The sequence below is a fragment of the Trachemys scripta genome, chromosome 9, assembly GCF_013100865.1.
Source record: "Trachemys scripta elegans isolate TJP31775 chromosome 9, CAS_Tse_1.0, whole genome shotgun sequence".
NCBI lineage: Eukaryota > Metazoa > Chordata > Testudines > Emydidae > Trachemys > Trachemys scripta.
Genome location: NC_048306.1, coordinates 47,618,152 through 47,630,688, shown reverse-complemented (window position 1 = coordinate 47,630,688; position 12,537 = coordinate 47,618,152). Strand labels below are relative to the sequence as shown.

The window sequence follows — 12,537 nt, the reverse complement described above, 5'->3', positions numbered from 1 at the left end:
AAAGGAAGTACATGAAACACTAAGTTTAACAATGAGAACTTCCTGACACAAATCAGAACATCCCTGGAGCCAGAGCTCTAGGGCGTCCTGTAAATATTGGTGTCATGTCAGTTTGTGAGTGTGATGTCTGACACACACATACACAAATGTGTCTACACGATGGTCCCAACAAAGGACCATTTTAATCTCAGTGTCCCCTTCCCCAAAGTCTTCTGAGCATTTTTAAACATCACTAAACTGCCAAGCTCAGCAAATGAAAGCAACGTGTGCTAACAGATCCTTAGCTGTATAACTGACTCTGCTGTGGATCTATCCTGATTTACACCCCAGAGTCCAGTGTGGGAAACGGGAAAGGAGGACTCAGCAGCAATCCCATACCCAGCACCTAAAACACACCACACCTCCACCGCACACTGCACGCCAGGAAGGTGGATGAGTTTGTTCTTAAAGTACAGGGATTACGAACAGCCCCATTCTTCTTCCTGGCGTGTGGAGGGGCGACTTGCCCAGGGCAGCAAAGTAGAACCTGACTCTCCTGAATCCTACTCTCATCTCTGCTACCCTGGGCAACTCACCCACCCACTCAGTGCTTCCATTTCCTCATCTGTATGATGGGGGTGTCCCCACTTGCCAGGAGCCTGTGACGAGGCTACAGACAGCACTATTTGTAAAGGCTTTATATCCTCAGATGGAAGCTGCTGCCAAAGTGCATGACATAAACCATCATTAAAAAACCAACAAAACAGGATCCGGCTCCAGGTCAGCAAGGCAGCAGGAGTGTAATGGGAGGCAGAATCTGGCTGCTGGTTTGCAAATCACAATCCAGTTACCTTCAAAAGAACAATATTATCAAACCCAGCCTGTACTCTTGGCCACAAACAGCCCTGAGTGTCTGTAGTCTCCTGGCCAAAGACAGCTCCCCATTTCCTGCTAGTTTCCATTATGTTCTTTGCCATCCATGCCGCAGGTGCCCAAACTTTGCCAAGCTAAGCTTCATGGGCACCCTGCCGGGAGCCCAAAGGGGGAACCTACTTTGCACAAAATGGCACAGATTGCAGCCATCCTCCTCTTCAGTATGGAGCTGAGCCCTACAGAGACCCCTGGTTCCAGCATGCAATGCTACATCTTGACTGTTATGGCCACGTGGCAGCACAATGGAGTACGGCAGGCAGGGGTCTATAGCCTTCATATTAAAGACAAGGGGTAACATTTTCCACAGCACCTAAGTGACCTACAGCCCAATTTCAAAAGTCACTTTGGACTGGTCTACACTGGGTGGGGGATCGATCCAAGATACGCAACTTCAGCTACGCGAATAGCGTAGCTGAAGTCGAAGTATCTTGGATCGAATTACCTGGGGTCCACACGGCGCGGGATTGATGGCCGCAGCTCCCCCGTCGACTGCGCTACTGCCACTCACTCTGGTGGAGTTCCGGAGTCAACGGAGAGTGCGTTCGGGGATCGATATATCGCATCTTAACGAGACGCGATATATCGATCCCAGATAAATCGATTGCTACCCACCGATACAACGGGTAGGAAGACGTACCCTTAGCCCTGGTCTGCACTATGAGTTTAGGTCGAATTTAGCAGCATTAGGTCAATTTAACCCTGCACCCGTCCACATGACCAAGCCTGTTTTGTCGATGTAAAGGGCTCTTAAAATCGATTTCTGCACTCCTCCCCGGCGAGGGGTTTAGTGCTAAAATCGACCTTGCTGGGTCGAATTTGGGGTAGTGTGGACGCAATTTGACGGTATTGGCCTCTGTGAGCTATCCCAGAGTGCTCCATTGTGACCGCTCTGGATAGCACTCTCAACTTAGATGCACTGGCCAGGTAGACAGGAAAAGCCCACGAACTTTTGAATTTCATTTCCTGTTTGGCCAGCGTGGCGAGCTGATCAGCACAGGTGACCATGCAGAGCTCATCAGCACAGGTGACCATGGAGTCCCAGAATCGCAAAAGAGATCCAGCATGGACCGAACGGGAGGTACTGGAACTGATCGCTGTATGGGGAGAAGAATCTGTGCAGGCAGAACTCTGTTCCAAAAGACAAAATGCCAAAATATTTGACAAAATCTCCAAGGGCATGATGGTCAGAGGCTACAACAGGGACACACAGCAGTGCCGTGTGAAAGTTAAGGAGCTGAGGCAAGCCTACCAAAAAACAAAGGATGCAAACAGTCGCTCCGGATCAGAGCCCCAGACATTCTATTATGAGCTGCATGCAATTCTAGGCATGGCCTCTGCTACTATCCCACCACTGTCCATGGACACCTACAAGGGGGAGTCTCACGCAACAGGGATGAGGAGTTTGAAGATGAGGAGGAGGAGGTGGTTGAGGATAGCGCACAGCCGGCAAGCGGAGAATCCCTTCTCTCCAGCAGCCAGGAACTGTTCATCACCCTGTAGCCAATACCCTCCCAACTCTCCCAAGGTGGACTCCCGGACCATGACGCCGGAGAAGGAACCTCTGGTGAGTGTACCTTTGTAAATATAATACAGGGTTTAAAAGTAAGCGGTGTTTAATGATTAATTTACCACGCCAAGCCAGTAGCAAGTAGTCTGGAATCATTGCAGAACAAAACCTTGCAGCGAATGGGCCCAGGCTTTGGCTGTTTGCCTTTGGCTGAAAATAAATAATTCCCGCTGTTAGCCACGCGGTGGGGGGAGGCCCGTTCATGCTGAGCTGTTCGTATTTGGCTGACAGGGATCTTCCCTGATACTAGCCATGCGGTGGGGGGTGAAGCGATCATCCCAGAGAGTTGGGGGAGAGGGGTTGGATTGTGCTGCACATTCACCCTAAAACTGCAGCCCCTCCTTTTAAATGGCCAACCCAACGGGCTTTGCTTGGTATAGGAAAGGAGGGCGCTGCTGTTTGAAACTGTTCCCACATGTTATGAAGGTTGAAGAAGCCGAAACCCTTTGCCTTACCATGGCTGCTGCAAGCCAAATTCTGTTGCCCAGCCGAGCATGTGTGATGTCTCACACCAAACTGGCAGGCCCTCAATATAAGAGGCAAAATGCGACCTTGTAGCAAAAGCGCATGTGCTATGTAATGTGAATCACTTGATTCAGTGTGAAATAGTCTTCCCTTTGTTCTCTAAAATGTATCTTTTTAAATTCTACTCTCCCTTTTTTTCCTCCCGCAGCTGCAAATGTTTCTACGCTCCCCCATCGTCTCCGTCCCAGAGGCTAGCGCAGATTAGAAGACGAAAAATACGCACTCGCGACGAGATGTTCTCAGAGCTCATGCAGTCCTCCTGCACTGAAAGAGCTCAGCAGAATGCGTGGAGGCAAACAACGGCAGAGTCCAGGACAGCATTAAATGAACGCGATGAAAGGAGGGAGGAGCACGCTGAGTGGAGGCAGGATGCAATGCTGAGGCTAATGGGGGAGCAAACTGACATGCTCAGGCGTCTGGTGGAGCTGCAGGAAAGGCAGCAGGAGCACAGACTGCCACTGAAGCCCCTGTATAACCGCCTGCCCGCCTCCCCAAGATCCATATCCTCCTCACCCAGACGCCCAAGAATGCAGGGGGGGGGAGGGGGAGAGGCTACAGGCACCCAGCCACTCCACCCCAGAGGATTGCCCAAGCAACAGAAGGCTGGCATTCAATAAGTTTTGAACTGTAGTGTGGCCTTGTCCTTCCCTCCTCCCCTCATCCACCACCCCACCTGGTGCTTCCCTCCTCACCCACCCCTCCCGGGCTACCTTGCGAGTTTTCCCCCTATTTGTGTGATGAATTAATAAAGAATGCATGAGTTGGAAACAATAATGACTTTATTGCCTCTGAAAGCGGTGATTGAAGGGGGGAGGTCGGTTGGCTTACAGGGAAGTAGAGTCAACCAAGGGGCCAGATTTTCATCAAGGAGAAACAAAGAGAACTGTCACACTGTAGCCTGGCCAGTCATGAAACTGGTTTTCAAAGCTTCTCTTATGCGCAGGGTGCCAGCTGTGCCTTTCTTATCGCACTGGTGTCTGGCTGCGTGTAATCGGCCACCAGGCAATTGGCCTCAACCTCCCACCCCACCATAAATGTCTCCCCCTTATTCTCACAGATATTGTGGAGCACACAGCAAGCAGCAATAACAATGGGAATATTGGTTTCGCTGAGGTCTCACCTAGTCAGTAAACTGCGCCAGCAAGCTTTTAAGTGTCCAAATGCACATTCTACCACCATTCTGCACTTGCTCAGCCTATAGTTGAACTGCTCCTTACTACTGTCCAGGGTGCCTGCGTATGGCTTCATGAGCCATGGCATTAAGGGGTAGGCTGGGTCCCCAAGGATAACTATAGGCATTTCAGCATCCCCAACGGTAATTTTCTGGTCTGGGAAGTAAGTTCCTTCCTGCAGCTGTTCAAACAGACCAGAGTTCCTGAAGATGTGAGCGTCATGCACCTTTCCTGGCCATCCCACATTGATGTCGGTGAAACGCCCCTTGTGATCCACCAGTGCTTGCAGCACCATTGAAAAGTACCCCTTGCGGTTTACATACTGGCTGCCAAGGTGGTCCGGTGCCAAGATAGGGATATATGTTCCGTCTATCGCCCCACCACAGTTAGGGAATCCCATTGCAGCAAAGCCATCCACTATGACCTGCACATTTCCCAGAGTCACTACCCTTGATAGCAGCAGCTCAGTGATTGCGTTGGCTACTTGGATCACAGCAGCCCCCACAGTAGATTTGCCCACTCCAAATTGATGCCTGACTGACCGGTAGCTGTCTGGTGTTGCAAGCCTCCAGAGGGCTATTGCCACTGGCTTGTGAACTGTGAGGGCTGCTCTCATCTTGGTATTCTTGCGCTTCAGGGCAGGGGAAAGCAAGTCACAAAGTTCCATGAAAGTGCACTTACGCATGCGAAAGTTTCGCAGCCACTGGGAATCATCCCAGACCTGCAACACTATGTGGTCCCACCAGTCTGTGCTTGTTTCCCAGGCCCAGAATCAGCGTTCCAGAACATGAACCTGCCCCATTACCACCATGATGCCCAAATTGCCAGGGTCCGTGCTTTGAGAGAAGTCTATGTCCATGTCCTCATCACTATCATGATTGTGTTGTCGTCGCCTCCTCACCTGCTTTTGCAGGTTCTGCACATTCTGCAGGATAATGTGTGAGGTGTTTACAATGCTCACAGTAGCAGCGGTGGTCTGAGCGGGCTCCATACTTGCCGTGGTATGGAGTCTGCAGGAGAGCAGAGTTGCAGCGGAAGCAGTGGAGGACGACCGTTAGCACCGCGCACATTTTCCAAGGAAGAACACACGTACCCAGGAGCCCATGACAGACAACATGGAGAAATTCGCTATCGAGCCAATAGCAGGAGAGCAGAGTTGCAGCGGAAGCAGTGGAGGATGACGGTTAGCACCGTGCACATTTCCCGAGGAAGAACACACGTACCCAGGAGCCCATGACAGACAACATGGAGAAATTCGCTATCGAGCCAATAGCAGCAGAGCAGAGTTGCAGCGGAAGCAGTGTATGACGATGGTTTGCAGACCTACTGCACCGTCTGCTGCCAGCAGCACCCAGGACACAACAGCGGCGGTGTTGGTGAGCTGAGCTGAGCAGGCTGCACGCTTGCCGTGGTATGCCGTCCGTGCAGAAAAAAGGCGCGAAACAATTGTCTGCCGTTGCTTTCACGGAGGGAGGGGAGACTGACGACATGTACCTAAAACCACCCGCAACAATGGTTTTTGCCCCATCAGGCATTGGGAGCTTAACCCAGAATTCCAATGGGCAGCGGAGACTGCGGGAACTGTGGGATGGCTACCCACAGTGCACCGCTCCATAAGTCGATGCTAGCCACAGTAGTGAGGGCGCACTCCGCCGACTTAATGCGCTTAGTGTGGACATACGCAATCGACTGTATAAAATCGATTTCTAAATATTGACTTCTATAAAATCGACCTAATTTTGTAGGGTAGACATACCCTTAGGTGCTGTGGAAAATGTTACCCCTTGTCTTTAATAGGGAGGTGGGCTGCTGCCGACCACCCAGTAGAACCTGTGGGACTTGAAGCCTACTGAAATCAATGGGAATCCTTCAATTGATGTCAATGAGCACTGGTGCAGGCTGATAGTTTGGCCAGTCAGTGGGAGTCTTAAGGAACGGTTGTACACAGTAATCATATGAAAACGACACACAGAATGTTACTCAAACCATCAAACCTCCTTCAACTGTAAGGGAATACATCTTCCCTTGTGTTCACTGAGAGACACAACTGGACACAAATGCTCACCTCGATTCCAGCAAACCCCAGCAGCCTCATGGGATGGGGAAGGCAGGAGCGCCTCAAACTCGATAGCTTAGACCCATAAAGTATTAATTAATTTCCCAATCCTAGAGAAAGCCCTTTGGCTGCGCCGCGGCTTTGATTATTATGACAGTCCATGTTTTTTACATTACGCTTGTATAAATATTTATGCATCTTTATAAGAATCATGTTTTGAGCAATAGGACACAACAGAGGAAGGCCAAAGGGGAGGGGGCTGAAGGACCAGAGAGCATTGCTATATAAATGCTGTTAAGGTCAACTTGGGGTCGAGCTCAGCTGGTGGGGTCATGTGACACTGAGCATGTCCTTGAGCTGGCCTGGTGGTTTGCCACGGGTCCCACGCTCCGCGGAGTGCTGTGCGGGGGAGGGTGTTCAGCTCCCATTGCTATTGAGTAGCTGTCTGCCCAATGCCTGCAGGGGCACAGACGGGCTCACTGCTAAAACAGAGGGTGGCAACCATTCTGGTGTGGTCAGCTCCCCAGCTGCTGAAAGTCAGCATCTCTCCATAGGAGTCAATGGGGTCTGATCCCCAGCTGGTGCAAATCAGCCCTAGCTCCACTGGAGTCAATGGGGCCAGATCCCCAGCTGGTGTAAATCAGCCCTAGCTCCACTGGAGTCAATGGGGTCAGGTCCCCAGCTGGTGTAAATCAGCCCTAGCTCTACTGATGTCAGCAGGCCAGATCCTCAGCGGGTCGCCAGCCTTGCTCTGCTGGAGGTGAGTCGCTGGGGGCGAGTCAAGTTACAGTAGCAGGAGATCAGGCCTGGACACTGTAGGGGTGGCCGAGAGAGCAGCTGGCAATATCCTCTAAGGAAATGCAGCTCTCCATGTGCTCCTGCCCCTCCATGTCCTCTTTCCTTGACTCTCCTTGCCCAGTGATAGAGCTTGGCAAACCACAGTACTGCATGGGTGGTCGGCTCCCTGGCTGTGGAGTGTGTGGGGAGGGCAGTGTCTGAAGGCATAGTTTAACTCTTCCATGGCCTGACATGGCCTGGCATACCACTTTCCTGCCCAGGTTGTGCACACATCCCGCACGGCTGCACTGAGCTAACTACAGAAGTGAGCAATGCCTGACTTGCTTTCAAGCATGTGGCATCTCATGTGCCATTCCTTGGCAACATTCCTCTGCTCCCCCAGCAGCTAACAGGGAAGGACACACTGTGAACTGACCATATTCTTCCCTGAGTCAGCCCAAGGGTGGGAACGCAGCTTCCATGCCTCCTATGGCTGCTCTGCTCCCTACGCCACCCCGTCATACAGGCAGAGCTGAAGAGAAAGAGGGGTGGACCTGGTGCTGTGACTCTTGAGCAGAGTCCTCTGTCTCCGGGGATAAGAACTGATGGGAGGGATAGGGAGACAGTTGGGGAAGAAATAACACAAAGGGTCGGGGAAGGAAGGCCAAGGCATGGAATACAGGGAGGGTAGAGAAGAATGAGAAATAATATCCCACCATCCCCCTGGCACTGCCAGTGCCCTTGCCCTACAACCAGACCACAGTACCAGAACAAGGGGGCGTTCAGTGACACTCAGCAAGCAGTGGCGGCCAAGTAAATATTTTTCCATGCAATGAGCCTGTGGAACCTATTGCCTAAAGCTATCACCGAGGCCAAGAGCTCAGCAGGATTCAGAACAAGGATCTCCAGTGTTATAACAAGGAATAAAAAAATAACCAAGTGTTTTAGAAACGATCTAAACCTTCCAGCTACAGGGCTTGAACTGGCCTATAACTGACAGGGAGAGGGAAGGAGACTGAAGGGCTCTTGCACCTTCTACTGAAACTGGTGCTGGCCATTGTCAGAGCCATAACACCAGGCTGGCTGGAGCCCTGCTCTGGTCCAGTGTGCCAGTCCCATGCCCCTTTGTGCAGTGCCTCATGTTCCGAGGGCTGTGTCCCACACTGCAGCACTGGGAGTGACTGTGCTGGTTAGAGCTTGGTGGACAAGGCGTAGATTGGAAGCTACACAGAGAGATTAAATGAATGAGGGTAAAGCTTGCATGCAGTCCTGGGCAGTACCAAGGCCTCATTTCTGGGCTCATTCTAACTGAAAGGGACAGGAGTTTAATGTCCTTGTACATTAGTTTCAGTTAATGCAGCAATCCGATGTGGGGCAAATCTGTGTTAGCATTGCCAGAGACCATGACGCTGAGCATGGCCTGGATGTGAGCAGAGAGTGGGGAGTTTGTGGAGGGGCAGGGGGACACCATGGGAGCAGAAAGGAGATGCTCTTACCCTCTCTCTCTGAGTGTCTCGCAGCTCCTGCAGGAAGTCTCTCAAAGCATCTTGGACTCTGTCTGGGTCAGGCTCGCTGGCACTGTGCTCCCCTTGGAAAGGGGAAGCCCAACCAAAGGGGGAACGGGAACAGCTCCTCTCTGGAGAGCCAGTGCGAGAGGCCGGAGTCCGTCGCCCGTCAGTTCCTGTGGTGGCAGAGAAGTTATCAAAGCCTGAATGCCAGGTGGGTGTGTTGGGATAGGGACCATCAGGCAGGCCTAGACCATCCCCATGTGATAATGGCAGGAGGCAATACGGATTAGCTGGTGCAAGGCAAGCGTGTCACTACAGCCTTACAACTGTGCTTCTCTCCTCAGCCCAGTCTGGGGATAATCCATGCAGGGATTCAGAGCCACCTTCTCCCAAGATTACTGCTAGGTTGGATTTCCAAGCAGACCCCTGCCCCCTCCATGGCTTTCCCCTTTCAGGGCAGGGATAGCTGCCTGACACTCAGGTCCTTCAAGCGCGGCCCTCTTCCCCTTCAAAGTGACTACTGCCATGGCAACACCTTTCCCTCTATGCTGTATCTGCCCCCACACAGCAAAGCTACAGACCCCGCCAGAGCAGCCCTCACCCTGGAGCACTAGGGAAATGTCATGCAGCTCTTGTGATGTGCAATCAGTGCTCCAGTGCAGTCACACACACGGCACTCTGTGATCTGGCCCAGTCAGTCTGTCTCCCAAACCCAGCTGAGCCCTCCAAGGCTGCTGACCTTTGCTAGGTGAGCAGGGTCTCTGCGGCGAGGGGCTCCGCCCACCCAGCCCTAGTGTCCGGCGCAGGGCGGAGTGCAGCACCCCGAGCTTCAACTCCACCTCCCTCTTGGCAGCCTCCGCCTTGGCCAGCTCTGTCTCTAGGCCTTGGAGGCGCCCCTCAGTGGTGCTGAGGCGCAGCTGGAGGCCTTCGCTGACCCTGCCGGCCTGTTGCAGCTTCAGCTCCATGTTATGGAGCTCATCCCGGAGCTTCTTCTCCTTGCTGTGACTCTCGCCCAGGCTGTCGGCCAGCCCCTTCTCTCTGGCTCTGGCTTCCCACTCCACCTCCACCAGCTTCCGCTGCAAGCTCAGTACCTGGAAGGGAGGGCGCTACAGAGTAACCGCCAGGCCCTGTCTGCATACAGTCCACCAGAGAGCATGCTGAAAGGGCCAGGAGGGGCGCACCACCTCAACACACACACAGTGGCCAGGAGCTTCCCAGCACAGACCCAAAGAGAGCCCTCTCTGCAGGGCGGAAGCGCCCACAGTTCAGTGCACAGGCTCCCAGGCTGAGCTGCTGCTTTCTACCCCACTGGCAGAGAGAGCCCTGGGTCAGCTCTCTGGAGACCTAGGGGCAGTGTTTACAGGCAGGCACCAGGGAGCGGACTGCCCTCCCCTCTGCTTCAGGGCTGCACCCTCAGGGTGATGGGAAGGAACAGGAGGGGAGGGAGACAGTCCTTGAGGTCTCCCACAGGGGCCTGGTGGGCCTACTGGGTTAATCTAGAGATGGCCTTGTACCCTTCCCTCCACACCATCCTTTCTCTCTGCCCCCCTCCTTCGCTGCCCGCCTCTGCCTGCCAGCTCCAGTGCCTACTCAGCTCACCTCTTTGCGAACACATTCCTGGCCGCCCTCCATCTCCGCGATCCTCTGCTTCAGCTCCAGGGACTGCCTGCGGCACTGCTTCTCGCGCTGCTCCTGCTGCAGGAGACGGGCCTGCAACTCGCTCACCTCTTTGCCCTTTTTGCTGTTCTCGTCCCCCAGCGTCTTCACCTGTAAAGGGCAGTTCTTCGGGTTGGTCCTGGGCTCGACCTGGGGCGGACAGGCCATGCTGGCAGGCCCGTCTCAGCCACAGCAAGCCACTGCTGCTGCCCTGACCGGGGGCAGGGCTGCCTCCCCCCGGCAATAACTGCTTGAGGATGGACAAAATGGTCCCTTCTTAGTTTGGTTCCTCCGCCTCCCCGGAGGAGCTGGCCAAGTGCCACAGGGTGGAAAGTACCAATGTGGGACCCACTGATTCACTCTACGTCGCTAGCAGGCTCCTCCGGCCGCCTTTCCCCAGCCCGCCAGGCCTGGGCCGGTGCTGGCGCAGCCCATGGGAAGCACGCTCCCCTCTGCAGTCAGCCACTCCTGTGGCCAGTGGGATGGGGGATGAGACCAGGCCATTCTGCTCCTCGCACTGGGGGATTGAAGCTGGGGAGCTTTGAAGCCTCCAGTTTCTACCCAAGGGGTTTTCAGGGCATGGTCTCCATTTGGGAGGGAGATGCCCCTCACCTCCCTGGGAGCTGCACTTCTGGGCATGCCCCAGGTGGCTTCGGCTGCTACCAGCTCTTCCTCTCAGCCTGGCGCTGAAATCTAGGTTGCCACAGGGGAATGGGACCCATTCAGTGGCCCAAATGGGCAGCCTACGAGGAGGCATTGCAGTCAGGAAGTTCCCAGTAGGGGAGGTGCGGGGCAGAATGTGTCTATGGAGTCTGATGGAGCTGGGATAGCAAAGGGACCTGGCTGGCACGTGTCTGGGAGCCATCTGCACTCGCCTGTCTGTGCAGCTCCTGCAGCTCCCGGCGGGCCTCCATCTGAGACTTCTCCACCTCCCGTAGGTTTGCCCTCAGCTCTCCTGCCTCCTTCTGAGCTGCAGCCTTGGCTTCCTCCAGCATGGTGATTTTCTGCTCCTTCTCCTCTAGGCCTCTCTTCAAGCTGAAGCAGACATGCAGGGTCACTCCTGCCCAGGGAATACTGAAGGGCTGTGAGCGGACATCTATGCAGGGGGCACTGCCCGCCCAGTCACCCAGCTGTCGTCACGGTGTGAGTGGGAGCTCTGGGCTGTCTGGGGACAGGTCTGGAAGGGAAAGAACCCGCAGGGAGTTCTGCATTGGCTGGAAGTGAACGAGGCAGAGAAGAGGTCAAACCATGCTACTGTGCCCATTCCAATGCGCCCCAGGGCAGCCCTGGGACTGGCCTCTGGGCCCAGCTCTGGGGGGAAAGAGACATGGACTGGATGGAATGGCTCTGGGTTGAGCTATGGGAGAAGCAGCTGCCTTGAGCCTGCCTGGAATGGCTGCAGGATCCAGCCCTATTTGTACATCCCAGGCCTGAATACAGTGCCCAGTTCTTAGCTGGAATGGCTTTGGGTGGACATGCTGGTAGGTCTTTGCTACTGTTCTGCACTTTCTGGTTTGGATCTGTGGCCCAACTAACAGTCCCTGGCCATGCCTGCACCTTGGCAGGCTATCACAGTGCCAAGTAATGTCTGCTGCAGGGTGCAGCCCGCCTGGTACTGCCCTGAGCCTACCTGGTCCTTTTGCTCTCCATCTTCTTGATGGCAGCTCGCAGTTCAGTATTGGATTTCTGCATTATTTCCTTCTCCCTGGTCTCGTCCCCCAAAGCCCTGCGGGTTTCCAACATCTCCTTGCGCTGGAGCTCTCGGGCCTCCTCAGCCTCCCGCAACCTGCGGTGCAACTCGATCAGGTCCTTGTGCGCCCCATCGCGGGCATCCTCTGCAAGCCGCAGCTGCGTCCTTAACTGTTCTGCCTTTTGGGGAGAGACATGCACGCCCTAAGCTATCTCACTCAGGATCTCTGCCCTACTAGAAGAGCAGAGCTGGGCTCTGCTGCTTGTCATCTAGGATGGGTGAATACCAGTCCATCCCGCCAGGAGAAGGTGGCAGCTGCTAAACCAGCATGATGCCCTTTGCAAATGGGGCTCGGCTCCCCATTACCATCACAGGGAGACTGGGCACTCCACCCTAGCAGGAGGCACTTGGCAACTTGAGAAGCTGGCTTGTTTCACAGCTCAGCATGCAAAGGAGGAATATGAAGTCCTTGTACAGTGCAGCGTGCTGCCAGCCCGGGCTGCGAGCGCTGCAGTCATAGAATCATAGAAGATTAGGGTTGGAAGAGACCTCAGGCGGTCAACTAGTCCAACCCACTGCTCAAAGCAGGACCAGCCCCAACTAAATCATCCCAGCCAGGTCTTTGTCAAGCCAGGCCTTAAAAACCTCTAAGGATGGAGATTCCACCACGTCCC

The 12,537-nt window shown here is 54.1% G+C and overlaps 1 protein-coding gene across 1 annotated transcript in view; it reads right to left on the bottom strand.

Annotated features, from left to right (window-relative positions):
- Positions 1 to 12,537, bottom strand: part of CROCC2 (ciliary rootlet coiled-coil, rootletin family member 2) — a 177,731-nt gene that overhangs the window by 39,857 nt on the left and 125,337 nt on the right. Inside the window, exons 24-28 of the mRNA XM_034781674.1 lie at positions 11,804 to 12,042; positions 11,049 to 11,208; positions 10,117 to 10,284; positions 9,257 to 9,608; positions 8,506 to 8,690 (exon numbers count right to left, since the gene is read on the bottom strand). Of these exons, the coding sequence (XP_034637565.1) occupies positions 8,506 to 8,690; positions 9,257 to 9,608; positions 10,117 to 10,284; positions 11,049 to 11,208; positions 11,804 to 12,042 (1,104 nt within the window). The remainder of the gene's footprint in view (positions 1 to 8,505; positions 8,691 to 9,256; positions 9,609 to 10,116; positions 10,285 to 11,048; positions 11,209 to 11,803; positions 12,043 to 12,537) is intronic.